Source organism: Cricetulus griseus, chromosome 2, assembly GCF_003668045.3.
Source record: "Cricetulus griseus strain 17A/GY chromosome 2, alternate assembly CriGri-PICRH-1.0, whole genome shotgun sequence".
NCBI classification, from domain to species: Eukaryota; Metazoa; Chordata; class Mammalia; order Rodentia; family Cricetidae; genus Cricetulus; species Cricetulus griseus.
Genome location: NC_048595.1, coordinates 6,831,944 through 6,846,615, shown reverse-complemented (window position 1 = coordinate 6,846,615; position 14,672 = coordinate 6,831,944). Strand labels below are relative to the sequence as shown.

Below are 14,672 nucleotides of genomic sequence, written 5' to 3'. Positions count from 1 at the left end.
AAATCTTTATTTTTTTTTTATGTTGGGCCTGAAAAGATGGCTCAGTGTCTAAGGGTGTGTACTGATTTTTCGGAAGACCTGAGTTCAGGTCCCAGCACCCATGTTATGTGACTCACAACCACCAGAAATTACAGCTCAAGGGGGACCTGATACCTCTAGCTTCCTTGGACATTGCGCTCATATGCACATACCCATATATAGCACCCACAATTAAAATAAAATTAAAAATCTTGAAAAACAAAATCTTCTTAGCTGGAAACGATGGTATGTGCAATGTCCAAGGAAGCTGTGTTTTTTTTTAAGATTTTTTATTTATTTATTATGTATACAACATTCTGCTTTCATGTATATCTGCACACCAGAAGAGAGCACCAGATCTCATAACGGATGGTTGTGAGCCACCATGTGGTTGCTGGGAATTGAACTCAGGACCTCTGGAAGAGCAGTCGGTGCTCTTAACCTCTGAGCCATCTCTCCAGCCCAAGGAAGCTGTGTTTTTGCTGTGTGCTCCTTCATGTTGGCTGTCAACACATGGCCATGAGTATGCCTGTGTGTGTATGCACACATACATGTGCTTGTATGCATGTGTGTGTCTATGTCCGTGTTCACAGAGGCCATCACATGTTGCACTCTGCTACTCTCCATTCTCCATTTTGTTCCCTTGAGGCAGGGTCTCTCACCAAACCTGAAGCTCACTATTTTGCCAAGGCCGGCTGGTCATTGAGCTCCTGGGGTCTGTCTGTCCCCACCCACAGTTGCTGGGCTGTAGACACATTCCTCTTTTGTTTGTTTGCTTGTTTGTTGTTGTTGTTAGCCTGGGTGCTCATGGATTCCAACAAAGGTCCTCCTGCTTGGGCAGCAGGTACTCTTAACCCGGAGCCATCCATCCTCTCAGCCCAGAAACAATCAAGAGTTAATTGCAACTTGTGTTTCTTAGAAGCCAGAATAATGGGGTCTGGAGAGATGGCCCAGAGGTTCATTTAAGAGCACTGACTGCTCTCCCAGAGGATCCAGGTTTGGTTCTCAGCACCCACATGATGGCTCACAACTCCAGTTCCAGGGGTCCTGGCCTCTGAGAGTACTGCATGCTTGTGGTCCACGGCCATAGATTCAGGGAAAACACCCGTACACATAAAACCAAAGAACTAAAACCCCAAAACAACACCACAGGGAATTTCCCGATGTAATCACAATGTAATCATTACATTCACATTAATAACACTGACACAGTGTTCTTGAGTATTGCATGATCTCCAGTTGCCCAATAATGTCCTCTATAACTCTGCCCTCTGCTTGTAGGACACAGCTCAAAGCAGAGACTCGAATTTAGGCTCATGGCCTTGGGTGGATTGCTTAGCTTCTCTGATCCTCAGTTGCCTCATCCATAAAATGGAAATAATTCCTACCTTGCATGCTTGTGAAAACTAAATTTAAATAAGACAATGTATAGAACATGGCTGATTCCATGCCTGGCACTTGGGGAATGTCACAGCAACAAACATAATTAGCATTGTTCTGCAGCATGGCCTGGCTTCACACAGCAGGAAGGAACTGGGAGCAGGTTTGAATTTGGGTTGGCATCCTTGGGACAAATTCCTGATTCCAAGCTCATCCCCCAGGAATGGCACTGCGCCCTGCAATGGCATGACCAGCCTGAGCGTCGTCAGGAGCCACGTTGTTGCAGGTTAATCACTGAGAATGAGCAGGCAGAGTTTTCTGTAGTGGCCTGTGTTTATTATGTCCCTGGCGGACCTGAGGTGCTGCCCTGTGTGGGATTCCAGCAGAAGCTATGCCTCAGGCCTACCTCCCTCTCCCTGGCCCAGAGTACATTTTTACTGATTTACTGGAGGGTGGCCAAGGAGCCAACATGACCTGGGTTCAAATCCTGATTCAGGCTGGAAAGGCTGGGTAGTCACATGCACAAAGTTACAGGGTTGGTGGTGATGGAGGCCGAGAGGCTTATTTGCAGAGCCGGGGAAGTAAGTACTTGGCAACAGCAAGCCAGAGCCCCTGCTTTGCCCCACACTGTTTAACTAAGGTTTTCAAGTGGCCAGGGTTTTGCTTCCCAGCTGACCTGCAGAGGAAGTGGCATCAGGTAGGTAGGGTTCAGGGTGCTGGTGGTCACCCCACAGCACACAGGGCGGCCTACAAGGAGGCTGCGGCCTGTTAGCCTCCTCAGGGCCAAGTCCAGAGATCCTGTGGACCATCCCCAAGATGGGGACACAGGTGGCAGGAGAGTGTCACCTTCAGCTCTTAACCCTTTGTATTCCTTTGAACCAGCTGGGGTCTGGTGGTTGGATTTGGAGGGAATGGGAAGAAAGAAACTTGGGGATTTTAAGCATGGAGACTTTAAAACTTTGTGTTTATTATTTGTGTACTGTGTGTGGAAGTCAGGACAGCCTGTAGAAGTCAGTTCTCTCCATATATTTTTTTTCTTATTTAATTAATTTTTATTTACTTTACATTTTGTTTATTTTTATTTAGAAGTTATCCCATTATTTTTATTACTTAATTTTTATTTTAAAATATATTTAAATATATATTTAATGTATGATATTGTAGGCATGTTCTGCTGTGGTGGCCCCACTCCACAGCCTCTTTGAAAAGAACTTTTTTTTTTTTTTTTTTTTGGTTTTTTGAGACAGGGTTTCTCTGTGGCTTTGGAGGCTGTCCTGGAACTAGCTCTTGTAGACCAGGCTGGTCTCGAACTCACAAAAATCCACCTGCCTTTGCCTCCCGAGTGCTGGGATTAAAGGAGCCTCCAATGCCTGGCTAAAGAGAACTTTTTATTTTAGAACAAAGTCTTACTGAGTCTGGCCTTTGAACTCACTCTGTAGCCTAATCAGGCCTTGAAATTACGAAGCTGTGCCTCAGCATCCCACGGCCAACAGGCCGCCAGTGGCTTGACGTTGTCCTCTTTGTTGCTGTATCCTTGCCTTTCCCACCTGGTCCTTAGTAACAGTGACTCCTCTCGGAGAGTGCTCCCTGGGCAGCTGGCTCTGTGGCAAGCACTTATTTATCATGGCATCTCAGTTGCTGTCACAGCCCAGGGCAGGAACCACTAGTGGTCACCCTCATCCCACGAGGAGGCTGTCCTGTGAGAGCCACCACTGTGCACCCACCCCCTTCTTCCTCCACAGAATGTGGGTCCTGTGGTCTGTCAGCACAGTGAGTCCCAACCTGGCCCCTGGGTTTCCCTGTCACCACTCCTCACCTAAGACTTGCAGCTGTCTCTGCTTTCTCCCCTGTGGCTGCTTCTGCCTCAGTGGCCCCGGGAGACCCTGCTGGTCCAGGTCTGACCTGGCCCTCACTGCCCAGCATTGCTTCCAGGGGCCCTCACTCCCACTCTGGCTTCCCTAGTCCCCCTCACTCACTCTGTATGGCATTCTCCCAGTGCTCTTCTCCTTTTTGCTTCTTGTCTGACTTTCCTCAGTGGTCATTTCGACTGGTTTCTGTCATCACTGTGTGCAAGCGCACGTGTTGATGGAACAAATGTGCTCTTTCCCCAAGGCCACATACTGTTCAGGGACCAGGTGCTGCCTCAGATGCAGGGACTTCAAGCTCCAGGGTCCTACCCTGGTGCCTGGCAGTCAGTCACAAAGCCATACACTGGCCTGACACAAAGTTTTCTTGTTCCTGCTTTTGTAGGACCCTTCCCTGTCTGTTTGGCCTCAGGGGTGCTGGCTAGGTGGTATTTAGGGTGTCCCTTTGCCTCAGCATTGTTCTGTTTCCTGTCCCCATGTATCACCTAGAGGGTAGAAGGCAGGAGAATGGACCGTCTGATTCAGTTCCTTTTCACCTGTAGAGGACAAGGGCCAGGTTCCTCTGGCACTGATGACAAGGACCTTGACTGGATAATCAGTGACCTTGTCTCTTCATATACTTTTGGCTGGAGGTTGCGTGTAGGAGAGAAGCTTTGTGCAGCCAGTCTGTCTCCCACTTAGTTCCTGACCTGTGGTGGAGGCGAAGTCTGGGCCTGGGTATCCATTCTGCAAGCTCTGAAGTAGTCATTTCCTTTTCCTCTGGTCCCCAGCCCCAAGGCTACATCTACCCAGGAGAAAGCCTGGGGTTTGGAGGCTAACCTCTGCCTTCCTTTTTCAGGCTGAGGACTTTGCCTGGGATAATTCCCAGAGACAATGGTCTTTGTTCACTTAGGAAGTGCTCCCTGGCTCTTCACTCATCCTAGCCCACAGCCCCATCAGCGCTCTCTCTCTCTCTCTCTCTCTCTCTCTCTCTCTCTCTCTCTCTCTCTCTCTCTCTTGTGTGTGCATGTATATATGCTCGCAGGTGTGGTCTCTGTGCAGGCTTAGCTCCAGGGAACAACACCTGTAGGTGGTCTGTCCCCTCCTCCCGTGCTCTGTGCTCTGATTTCTTCTGCTCTTTTCTGTCTTTGTGCTGTGATCCTCGTACCCTTTTCCCCTTTGCATGTGTAGACTGCTGTCTTCTTCCCTTGCTTACTTGCTTGATTTAGTCAGTTGATCTGTGTATTTGTTTGGTTTTTTTAGACAAGTTCTCAAGTAGTCTAGGCTGATCTGGTCTCAGCTCCCTAAACAACTAAGGATGACCTAAGATTCCATCCTCTGCCTCCCAAGTTCTGGGATTATAGGCTTGTACAACCAAGCCTGACTCCCTTGTTTCTTTTGGACTATGTGCCTGTGACTTGAGAGTCAACCTAAACACACTGTCAGCTGGCCCCACCTTCAAGAGGCAAAACTAAGATTAAGAGTAGTTCAAGAGAAGACCCAGACCAGTCTCCAGCAAACAGTACAGAGGTGTGGGTGGTCACCTAGCAGGAGTGAAGCCATATAGGTACAAGGACAAATAAGGGGACAGGCAGGTGTCTGGCAGCACCAGAGCTGAGCAAGTGTTGAGTTTGGGGGTGGGAGTGCTGAGAGCCAGAAACCTGAGACAAGCAGGAAGAAGATAGGAGGTTAGCACTCCCCTGTATGCAATAAGTGCTGGCTAGGAACTGCCATAGAGCAGCCCTTAGCCCTGTCTGCTGCCACTGGGGTGGGGAGGGGCTTTTTAGTGAGGGCTGTGAGCAATAGGGCCTGCTCAGGCAAGGTGGGGTACCCAGTGGAGCTGTCCTGCTGTCCTGCATGCTCCACCTTGCAAGGGGTCCTGTCCTGGAGTCTTGCTGTTGTTTTCACTTAAGCTTGGGCTTCACCCTAGGGCACTTAGCTCTGTCACCTCTAGACCAGGGCTCCATGCTCTGGCAGGCAGGACTTGGTTCAGGGAAGGGCCCGGACATCTGGAGCCCCAGGAGAAACCTGCGGTTCCATGTGTTATACTGCAGCCCAGGAGCGTCTGTGTTGTCATGTGACTCGCAAGGCTTCTCCCCAAAGCCCCATAAGTGCCTATTGCTGCTCCAGAGGTCCCGATGCCTCAGGCCTGGCTGTCTCCACTCAGGCAGTAAGGCCTAGCATGCGGGCCTTGTCACCCTGCAGCCTCCAGTGCAGGAAGCCAGGCATAATCCCATGTCCACACTGTGAGGCACACAGCTCCTTTTGACATATTGTGAAGTGAAGCACATACAATGATGACCAGCCTTGGGTTACACTGCTGGGCATTGACAGCTGGTTGGAAACAGAAGCCAGCCAGCTCCCGGAGCTCGCTAAGTGTCTGATGCGGCCCAGGACCATGGCACCATAAGCCTTAGTTTCTCTCTGTCTGGGATCCATGGCCTGGTTTTTAAAACGGCAAATAGGCTAGCTGTCTGGGAAGGCCTGGGTAACCCTGCCCTTCTGATGCCTTCACTTAAAGTGCCAAAGTTCCTGTCTCCTCCTTGGAAGGTCCTCTGCCTGAGCATAGGAGGGATAATTAGTGGCCATGGCAGTTGAAGAAATGAAAGCCCCTCAGAAGCAGGAGGAGGTTCCTCTTTGATCTCTTCTTGAAGGAATGCAAGGACTTGGGTGGAAAGTTCCCCAGGGTTCCTTGGTATTTCAGTGCTTTGATATCTGGAAGAAGAAGAGAGCAATTAATTGCTATAAATGGTCTGTTCCTATAGGGCTGCTCTGATGGTGGGTGGGGGTGTCAGGCAGAATGCTGGCACTTCCATCCCAGCCATCCCCTAGATGGAGGAAGCCACACCGCAGCCTCAAGAGACTCTGAGCGGTCTTGCTGTCCTACTGTGTGGGGCTGGGGAGATGGCTCAGTGGGTAAAAGCAGTTGCTAAATACATATGAGGACCTGAGTTCAAATTCTCAGCGATATGTTTAAAAACAAAATGGCCACATGTTCTTGTAACCAGGTGGGGGTGGGCAGAGACAGGCAGATCCTAAGAAATCGCCAGCTGCAGCCTCATGGTATGCTTCAGGACACCCTGCATCTTCCTGTCACCTCCACATACATGTTTCAGTGTGTGTGCACGCGTACACAGTATGTGGGAAGATCCCCTTGTAGAAGCGTGCCGTCCTCAGTCTCTCGGCAGCTTTGTCTACAGAAAGGGGATGAGGAGATTTTCCCAGGCTGCTTTGGTGCTTTGGTCCTTCCTGCATCTGCATCAGGCTTGGCAGGGCTGAGCAGGGTTGAGGACTTGGAGGCCACTCAAGGCTGGGTGGGCTTTCTATGCCACTGGTCCCCTCAGGAGGCCACACCTCCACAGGTTAGCTAGCACGTTAGCCAGATAATGAGATTGTTGGGGAAAGGCCAGAGAAGCCATGTTCTTTGGTTCTTGGAAGAGCTGTTCTTAGGGCATAGACTGCAGCCAGGCTAGTCAGTGTGTAAGACTCAGTCGTGCTTTCTGTATAAGTGACATGCGCTTGTACCAACTGCGACTATCAACCACACACAGAGATGAACACAGTTGGAGCAGAGCACACAGGAGGCAGAAGATGAGGGACCTGATTTTGCTATTTGAGGTGTTTGGTGGGTGGGACGCAAGGACTTGCCCATCATCTGTCACAGTGAGTCATTCTGGCCCCATGTCTCTCGATAGGGTGACCAGGCCAGACGAGGAGGTGTGTGCTGTGTGGAACAGGCAGACCTACCTCAGCCGGAAATGACAGGCCTGGTGCACACTCAGCACCCTGTCTTGGAGGTGTTGGAGCAGGTTCCCTGGGCTTGCCTGACATACAGGTATTTCTGGACTATGACAGAGCCCATGGCCACAGGCTTTGTGCCAGCCGTTTTGTTCCCTCTGTGTGGGGGTGTGTGCACCAGGTTCTACTGCAGCAGCCGCTGGGCCCTGGTGGCTCCTCCCATGACCGTGTTCGGTGTTTCCACAGGGCGGCACCTTCTTACTTCTTCCCAGCCACAACCCTCCCCTTAGACTTGAGCATCTGTTTGCCTGAAGTTAATTTCCAGAAGCAGGTAAGGATCTGGGGTTTAGGCTCTGTTGTGTGGCTATGGGACAGAGCTGCTGTGGAGGAGGGATGGGGGTAGCCCTGCGATACACCAGGCTCACCGATCTCATTACCTTCCTCTGTGGTCCCAGGTGATGCTTGTTTCTTCCAATGTGGGGTTCTTTCTTGTTTTTTTTTTTTTTCCTTGCACTGCTGGGAGTTGAACCAAGGGCCTTGTGCATAGTGACCACTGAGACGCCCTACCAGATGTGTGGATTCTTAGCACCAGTGTCACAGTGCTGCTGATTTTCCAGGCTGAGACTTGAGCAGACTCTGGATCAATTCATTGGGTGTTTTATTATTGTGTGTGATGTGGAGTTTGGGGGCGCAGTGACAATGCACATTTGAGGTTGGTCCCCTCTGTCCTATGTGTGAGTTCTAGGAACTGAGCTCAGTTTACCAGACTTGTGCTGCAAGTGCCTTTACCTACGAAGCGATCTTGATTGCCCTGGGTTAATATTTTCTATAAAGTCTGTAAGCTATAGGACGTGTTCTTATCTGATATAAACCCTATGAAAACATGTGTGCATTTAAAAGTTGCAGAGATGTTTGTTAATGTGGTGTGTTACACATGGTGCTCAGGGGCTTGTACATGCTACCACCATGCCACACCCCGAACTCTCATGTCTGTGTGTGTGTGTGTGTGTGTGTGTGTGTCTGTCTGTCTGTCTGTCTGTGTGTGTCTGTCTTTCTGTCTGTCTGTGTGTGTCTGTCTGTCTGTCTGTCTCTGTGTGTGTCTGTCTGTCTGTCTGTCTGTCTGTCTCTCTGTGTTTGTGTGTGTGTGTGTGTGTGTCTGTCTGTCTGTCTGTCTGTCTGTGTTGCCTGCTTGTGTTTTGGAGACAGGGTTTGCTGTAGCCCAGGCTGGCCTCAAACTCACTGTGTAGCTGAGGATAACCTTAGGAGTCCTGATCCCTCAGCTTCTGCCTCCCAAGTGATGGGATTATAGACATGTGCCACTATGTCTAGCTCCTTAAAAAATGTCTTTATGCTTTAAAAATTTTACCCAGGCATGGTGGCACAGGCCTTTAATCTCATGGGAGGCAGAGGCATGTGGATTTCTCTTAGTTCGAGGACAGCCTGGTCTATATAGTGAGTTCCAGGCCAGCCATGATTATGTAGCGAGAGAGAGCCCTGTCTCAAAACAACAAAACAGCAAAAACTATTTTTGACATAGGTTCTCATTTTATAGCCCAGGGTGACTTGAAACTCACTGTATAGCCCAAAGTAGCTCCATGATAGAGGGAAATCTCCATGCCTCAGCCTCCCTAGTGCTAGGATTACAGATAGTCTCTATGCCCAGTTCTCACGGTGGGTGTTTATTTTGGGTTTTTGACACAGTATGCCGCTGTCTGTGGCTGGCCTGGGACTCTGTGTAACCAAGTTATTTCAAGCTTATGGCATCCTCTTGCCTCTGCTTCCCAAGTGCTGAGATTACAGGGGAGAGCCACCACACCTAGCTTTCCAAGTATGTTTTAACATGGACAAAGTGAAAGGCGAAGAGTAGACCCTTGTGACCCTGAAGGGCCTTCCTGAGTTCTGGCCCAGCTTGGGTTAGTTGATAGTTTCCTAAGCAGATACAAGACCCCCATGGTTATAAGCTGATGCTTTTTTAAAAAAAAATAAACATGAGTGTGCAAACAGCATTAGAATCAGGTTTATAAATACAAATGAGCCAGGGGGCTGTACCTGTACTCAGGGCCACTCAAGCAGGTCAAAGGGAGGCCAGCTTGTCAGGGCCCTTATCTGCACTGATAGAGACCCACATGGGCAGTGCTAGCCTCCCATCCTCCAACCGATGTGATGCGTGATGTGTCACATTCCTGGCTTCTCTGCCTCCTAATTCTGAAGTGCCATCAGTTGGTCCATGGAGGTCTGTAGAGGCTGGGTGGGAATTCGACATCACTTCAGTGCCCCTCTCACCTGGCAATCCTCACAGTTCTCTCCCTGTGTGGGTCTTGTGTAGTGATTGGGAACTGTGTAGGCTCTGCTTTGCTGACCAGCCATGCTTCCTGCAGCGGAGGGGCAGGCTCAGAACCAACTGTCAAGGCACGCAGTGTCTGCTAGATGCCGTGACCCTCAGTGTTTGCGTTTATTCCGTCAGATGGGATTCTCTGGCACGGCACCACTTTATACACACCATGTGGTTTGCCCCACAGAACAAACCACAGACCTTGCCCTTCCCGTCCGTTCATTTGCATAATTGACAGCTGCCTGTTGTTCCCGCCATTTTTCCTTTTCTGGTCCATCTGGTGGAAGGGAAGCACAGTCCTGTTTTGGGGGTGGGCTGTGTGTAGGAATAGCTGGAGCCATTCCTGAGATGCGTTGTTACTTAGTTCTTAGGTCTGAGCGTGATGAATAGTTAGTATGTAAATTAATTGCAGTTTGAGCTTATGTAATTTAAGCACATTTTAATGGGGACCAGTTCTTGATCCCTACAGGGAGAATTGGAATCCTCCAGTGACATTACTGTAGCACTTGACAGAATTGTGATGAAAATTTAATGACATTGGCTTGGATAGGCAACAAATACAAGCACACTGTAATATACTTGCGGCACACCAGCAACCATTTGTCTGAGATGACTATGACGTATTCGCTTCAATTATTAATTTTCCTCCCATTGACACCCTCCCTGCAAATTAGGACGGAATTACATCAGTTAGGATGCTTCCTAGGGCATTTGGCCTGGAATGTCAAGGGCAGGGACCTGTGCTCCACTTTCTACCCCAGATCCAGCCCTGGGCGTTCCTTCCCATCAGGCAGCGAGGCAGGGTCAGAGCCTAATACCAGTGGGGAGAGGATGAGGATGTTTGCCACCGAATCTCTGAGCCAGAGTTCCGTCCCTGGGAGAGAACTGACTCCCTAGGTCCTCCTCTCTGCCCTTCACGTGTGCACCATGGTGTGCATGCAAGCATGCACCTAAATAAATAAAAGAATTTTTAGAAATGCTAAGTCAGGATTCTTGTGAGATTTAGGAAACAGCGATGCCAGGCAAGTGTGTTAAAGTAAGAGTGACCTGGCTCCAGAGATCCCGGTGAGCCCTCACAGCAGGATTGCAGCAGCAAAGAGGATGGGATTTGCCCGTCTATGGGTGTGGAAGGCGAACGCTGAGGGACAGTGTTCTGTAATGCAGACCCTGTGTGAAATGACTGCACAGTGACATTCCAGCAAGCACTGACGTGGCAGCAGTAACTAGACCCTGTCCTATGGGAGCAGCGCTCTAAGTTCCTGGGACCCACTGTGATTGGAGTGTGGTTTGTGAGAGCTTCCCTGGGGACTGACAGCAGGAATCCCCTTGGTTGCCGAGACACCCCGAAACTTTGTGTATGGCGGCACCTAGTGGCTGGTCCCTTGCATGTCCTCACCCTTCATAGGCAATGGCTACTGAAAACTAGCTAGCCCTTGAGCACAGGACAGAATTGGAAGGTTTTGCTCATGGGAGCTCTGACTCCCAGTTTGAAGGCTCCGTGGAATACTTCCAATGTTTGCTGGGGGTAAAATTTGGTTGTGGTACTGTGGGTTAGTACTTGAGTCTCTGAGTACAATGACATTCCGAATTGGTGTGAGTACAATAGAGAGAGGGGATCTGAGGCACTGAAGACTGCTCCTCTGCTCCATTCAGCCAGCCTGCTGGGTACCAGGCTCTAGGAGGACAGGGGCAAACAGAGCAGGCACAGCAGGAAAGGGAAGAGACAATAAGCAGACGTTCCAATAAGGAACTCAGAAGTAGGACAGTGAGACAGGGCTGTGACCAGATATGGAGGCGAGGAACTGAACCCTGGAAGGTACCTTGAGGCCAAGATGAAGCCAGTTCTGGGTTCAAGGGATGATTACCCAGTGCAGAGATATACCAGAGCGGGGAGAACTGGGCTTCAGGGTGAACGGGGCTGATCACACTTGGACTCCCAGGCAACCATCCAGGCTAGGAAATGTATTTTCAGGTAGGACTGGGGGTGGGGGGCGCAGTCATCTCTCCTGACCTATGTAGATTGTTCTAGCTGCTCTGGAGGGGAAAGGACAGTGGAGGATGAGTGGGCTATGAGGCCAAGGCCATAGTAGTCCAGACAGAAGCACCAGGGAGGAGATGTAGGCCACAGCATCCATACTTAAGGTCCAGGCAGGATCAGCATGAAGCCATATGTACAGTCCCTCCCCAGACCAGCAGTGCCGGTGCAGTGCGTGAGCTAGAGGTAGGGCAGGTTCATGAAGGAGGGCTACCCAGAACCTTGCTTTCCTGCTGGGCTCTGCAGGAAGTGAGGACCATTCATAGGGTCGTGTGTGCCCTGGAGACATGCCCAAGGCCACGGTGTCCTTTCCCAGCCCCCTAATGGCTACTTTGGCCCTTTTATGAGCCCAGGTTGAGTTGGAGGGGAGCAAACCCCAGGAGAAAGGAGTCTGGGCTCTAGGGTCCCAAGGGTGGGTACGAAGACTCTAGAAGGAGTCCTGTGCTGACATGATGTCAACCCGCCCCAGCTGGCCAGGTTTTTAACCTGTTGTGTGGGCTTTCAGGGCGAGGGCCCCATTAGGCTTTTGAGCAGCTGACAAGTAGATACTCAGGAGCTGTTGCCCGGGCTCTGGCATATTTCCGGGTACGCCCTTGGCGTGGAGTACTGCCTTGTCCAGCATTTCCCTGTGTGGGACTCATGGGCCACTGGGGGTGGATGGTGAAGGAGTGTCCTTAGCCTGCCGGCCGGGCTCCCTCATCCCCAAGTGCAGCTCCTTGGTGGCAGGGCTGTTGAGGCTCCACCCTGCCAGCTGCTGCGTTATTTCTGACTTGTTCAGGAGTTGAAGTGTGTAACCCAAACCCCTAGATCCTGCTTCTCTCCCTCAGCTCCCAATGCAGGAGGAGGCTCCGGGCTTCTCTTTCTGGGGTTGGCTGTAGCTCAGGCCAGAGACACCTGGACACAGCCGCTGGCCTTCACAGCTGCCTTCAGGAGCTACCTTCTAACAGGTGGGGTGGGTTTGTGGGGGTGCAGTGGCAGCCCTACCAGTGCCTCTGGACCAGCCACCCCATAGAGGGACTCCTTGGTGCCTTGCCCGGGAGCTGGCCTCTTGAGTTTCAGTAGGGGCGTTTGCACAGGGTGCTGCCACTGATCTCACAGTTTCCTGAGCCAAAGACTCCAGCTCGCCACCTCTGATCAATCCCTTTTACTTCTTATGCATGTTGCCCGTGTTTGAAACCTAGAACTCTTGGGGCTTCGTGCCTCACCTCTCCTATGGCTCCTAACAGAAATCCTCTGCAGCCTCTGCTCCAGAGCAGGAACTCTTCAGCCAGGCTGCCTGGGCCTCAGGTCAGGAGCTACAGAGGACCCACCGCCTCTTCTGTGACTCCCATGCTGTCAGAAATGAGAGACTACTTAGGAAAGGGGTGTATCACCTACAGGGTCAGTGTTAGTGTGTCTCATCCTGGCTTTCTCCATAACTCTTCTCCTCTCCTTGCAGGAGTCCCCAGAGCTGGGCCAGGGGGATGAACCGCGAGGGAGCACCCGGTAAGAGCCCGGAGGAGATGTACATCCAACAGAAGGTCCGCGTGCTGCTCATGCTGAGGAAGATGGGGTCAAACGTGAGTGCCCGGAGGCTGTCAGTCAACCAGGAGGGATGGGGCAGCTGCAGCCACCTCCCGAGTCCCCAGGAATTGCGGAGAGGCCCGTGGGGCCAGTCCAGGCTCTCCAAGCACAGAGACTGGCATGTTCAATTTGGGGGGCATTGCTGAGATACTCTTTCCACTCCATTGCTGATTTTTGAGCCAGGGACTCTGGGGACTTTAACCTTCCTTTCTGACCCTCAGTGACCTCAGAGAGGCTTCTGACCTGGGAGCAAGTAAGGGGCAACTGGGCAGGGTGGCCACTGGAGAGGGCAGTAGACAAGCAAGTGCAGGGGACATCTTTTGAAGAGAAATGGAGGGGTTTGGAGTGGCTGATTTGCTGCTGGTGTCTGGCTGGGGCCTGACTTTCGTACCTGCTCTATCTAGAATAGAGAGTGATCTACATTCAAAGTCACTGGCAAGACATGTGAACTTCAGAGACCTGGTTTTCAGGGTGGAAGCAGGGTGTGACTGCTGGAAAACTCCAAAGGCCTTGCCAGAAATAGAGGACGAGGAGCAGGAGGGAGGTACTAGTGGCATCAGGTAGGAGGCCTTTTGGGGAAACAGGTACTTGCTCCCCTCACCACAGCACTCTCACCCTGCAGCTGACCGCCAGCGAGGAAGAATTCCTGCGCACCTACGCGGGGGTAGTCAGCAGCCAGCTCAGTCAGCTGCCACAGCACTCCATCGACCAGGGTGAGTCAGGGGCCAGGCGCCAGCCAAGCCCTCCCTCCCCAGCGCACTGAGCAGGGTTCTTCTCAGAGCTGATGGCTGGCCCGGGAGTTCAGGGAAGGAAAAAGAGGCTCTTGTTCCCTCTCACCATCCATAGCCAGCCTCCTGCCTGGTCCATCTCCTCCTCAGGTGGGAGTCAAGAATCCAACAAGGCAGTTGGTAGATCCCTTCCCAGGCCTGGGGGAAGGTGGGAGGTAGTTATGTCTGGGGCCTGTGTAACCTCGGAGGGCCTGATTATTGCACCCCTTAGCCTCCAGCCTGACTCCTGTCCTCTCAGCTCCTGGTTCAGGGACAGCGAAACCGCTCTATGTGTTGTGACAGCATTGTCCCTGTGGGGCACGGCTGTGCAGTGACTGGCGGGACTGGCACTAGCAGGAAGGGATAGTGCCTGATGTCCCCATGTGCCCAAGGTAATTCTGAGGATCCCCCATGGTCAAAAGTCCATGGGTGTTTATTGAACAACAGGGGCTGTGCCCAGGGATGGATGCACATCATTTGACAGTTGACAGCAGTTGCTATTACTTCCTGTTAGCAGGCAGTGGTTTGGAGGCGGTAAGTCATGGCCCTTGACCACACACAGGTGCCCAGGAGTCACTGAGACAAGGCTGCTGGGCAGCTGCTTGTCTCTTGTCTCTTGTGGAGGCTCTTCATCTCTGAAAGTGCGGCCTGACCCTGTGGCACAACACTCTGATCAGCATCTCCTCGTGCTCCTTTTCTGTTCTTCCCAGGCTTCGTTGGGATTTGGGGCTATAAGATACTTGAGTGTCCAGGCAAGTCCTGGCAGGGGCAGTCACCAGAGCAGAATGTTTGCTGTGTTGAGGCTCTGGGGGGATGATTGGGCTGCCACCCCAGTTATCCTGCATGTTGTAGGCTCAGCCCTGATGCAGGGGCTGCTTCCAGGGCACTGGTGTGGTCCAGCCAGCTAGGCGGAAACCTTCCAGGGAACCTCTGCTAACTCAGAGCAATTTGGAGCCATGCATGTCTCATACACTGCCTGCCCAGGCGTGCCTGCT

General features: G+C 51.5%; 1 protein-coding gene across 1 annotated transcript in view; it reads left to right on the top strand.

Annotated features, from left to right (window-relative positions):
* The window catches only part of Ctnnbip1 (catenin beta interacting protein 1), a 48,186-nt gene that overhangs the window by 14,195 nt on the left and 19,319 nt on the right, over positions 1-14,672 (top strand). The window contains exons 2-3 of the mRNA XM_027398268.2: positions 12,786-12,906; positions 13,533-13,623. Of these exons, the coding sequence (XP_027254069.1) occupies positions 12,811-12,906; positions 13,533-13,623 (187 nt within the window). The 5' untranslated portion in view covers positions 12,786-12,810. The remainder of the gene's footprint in view (positions 1-12,785; positions 12,907-13,532; positions 13,624-14,672) is intronic.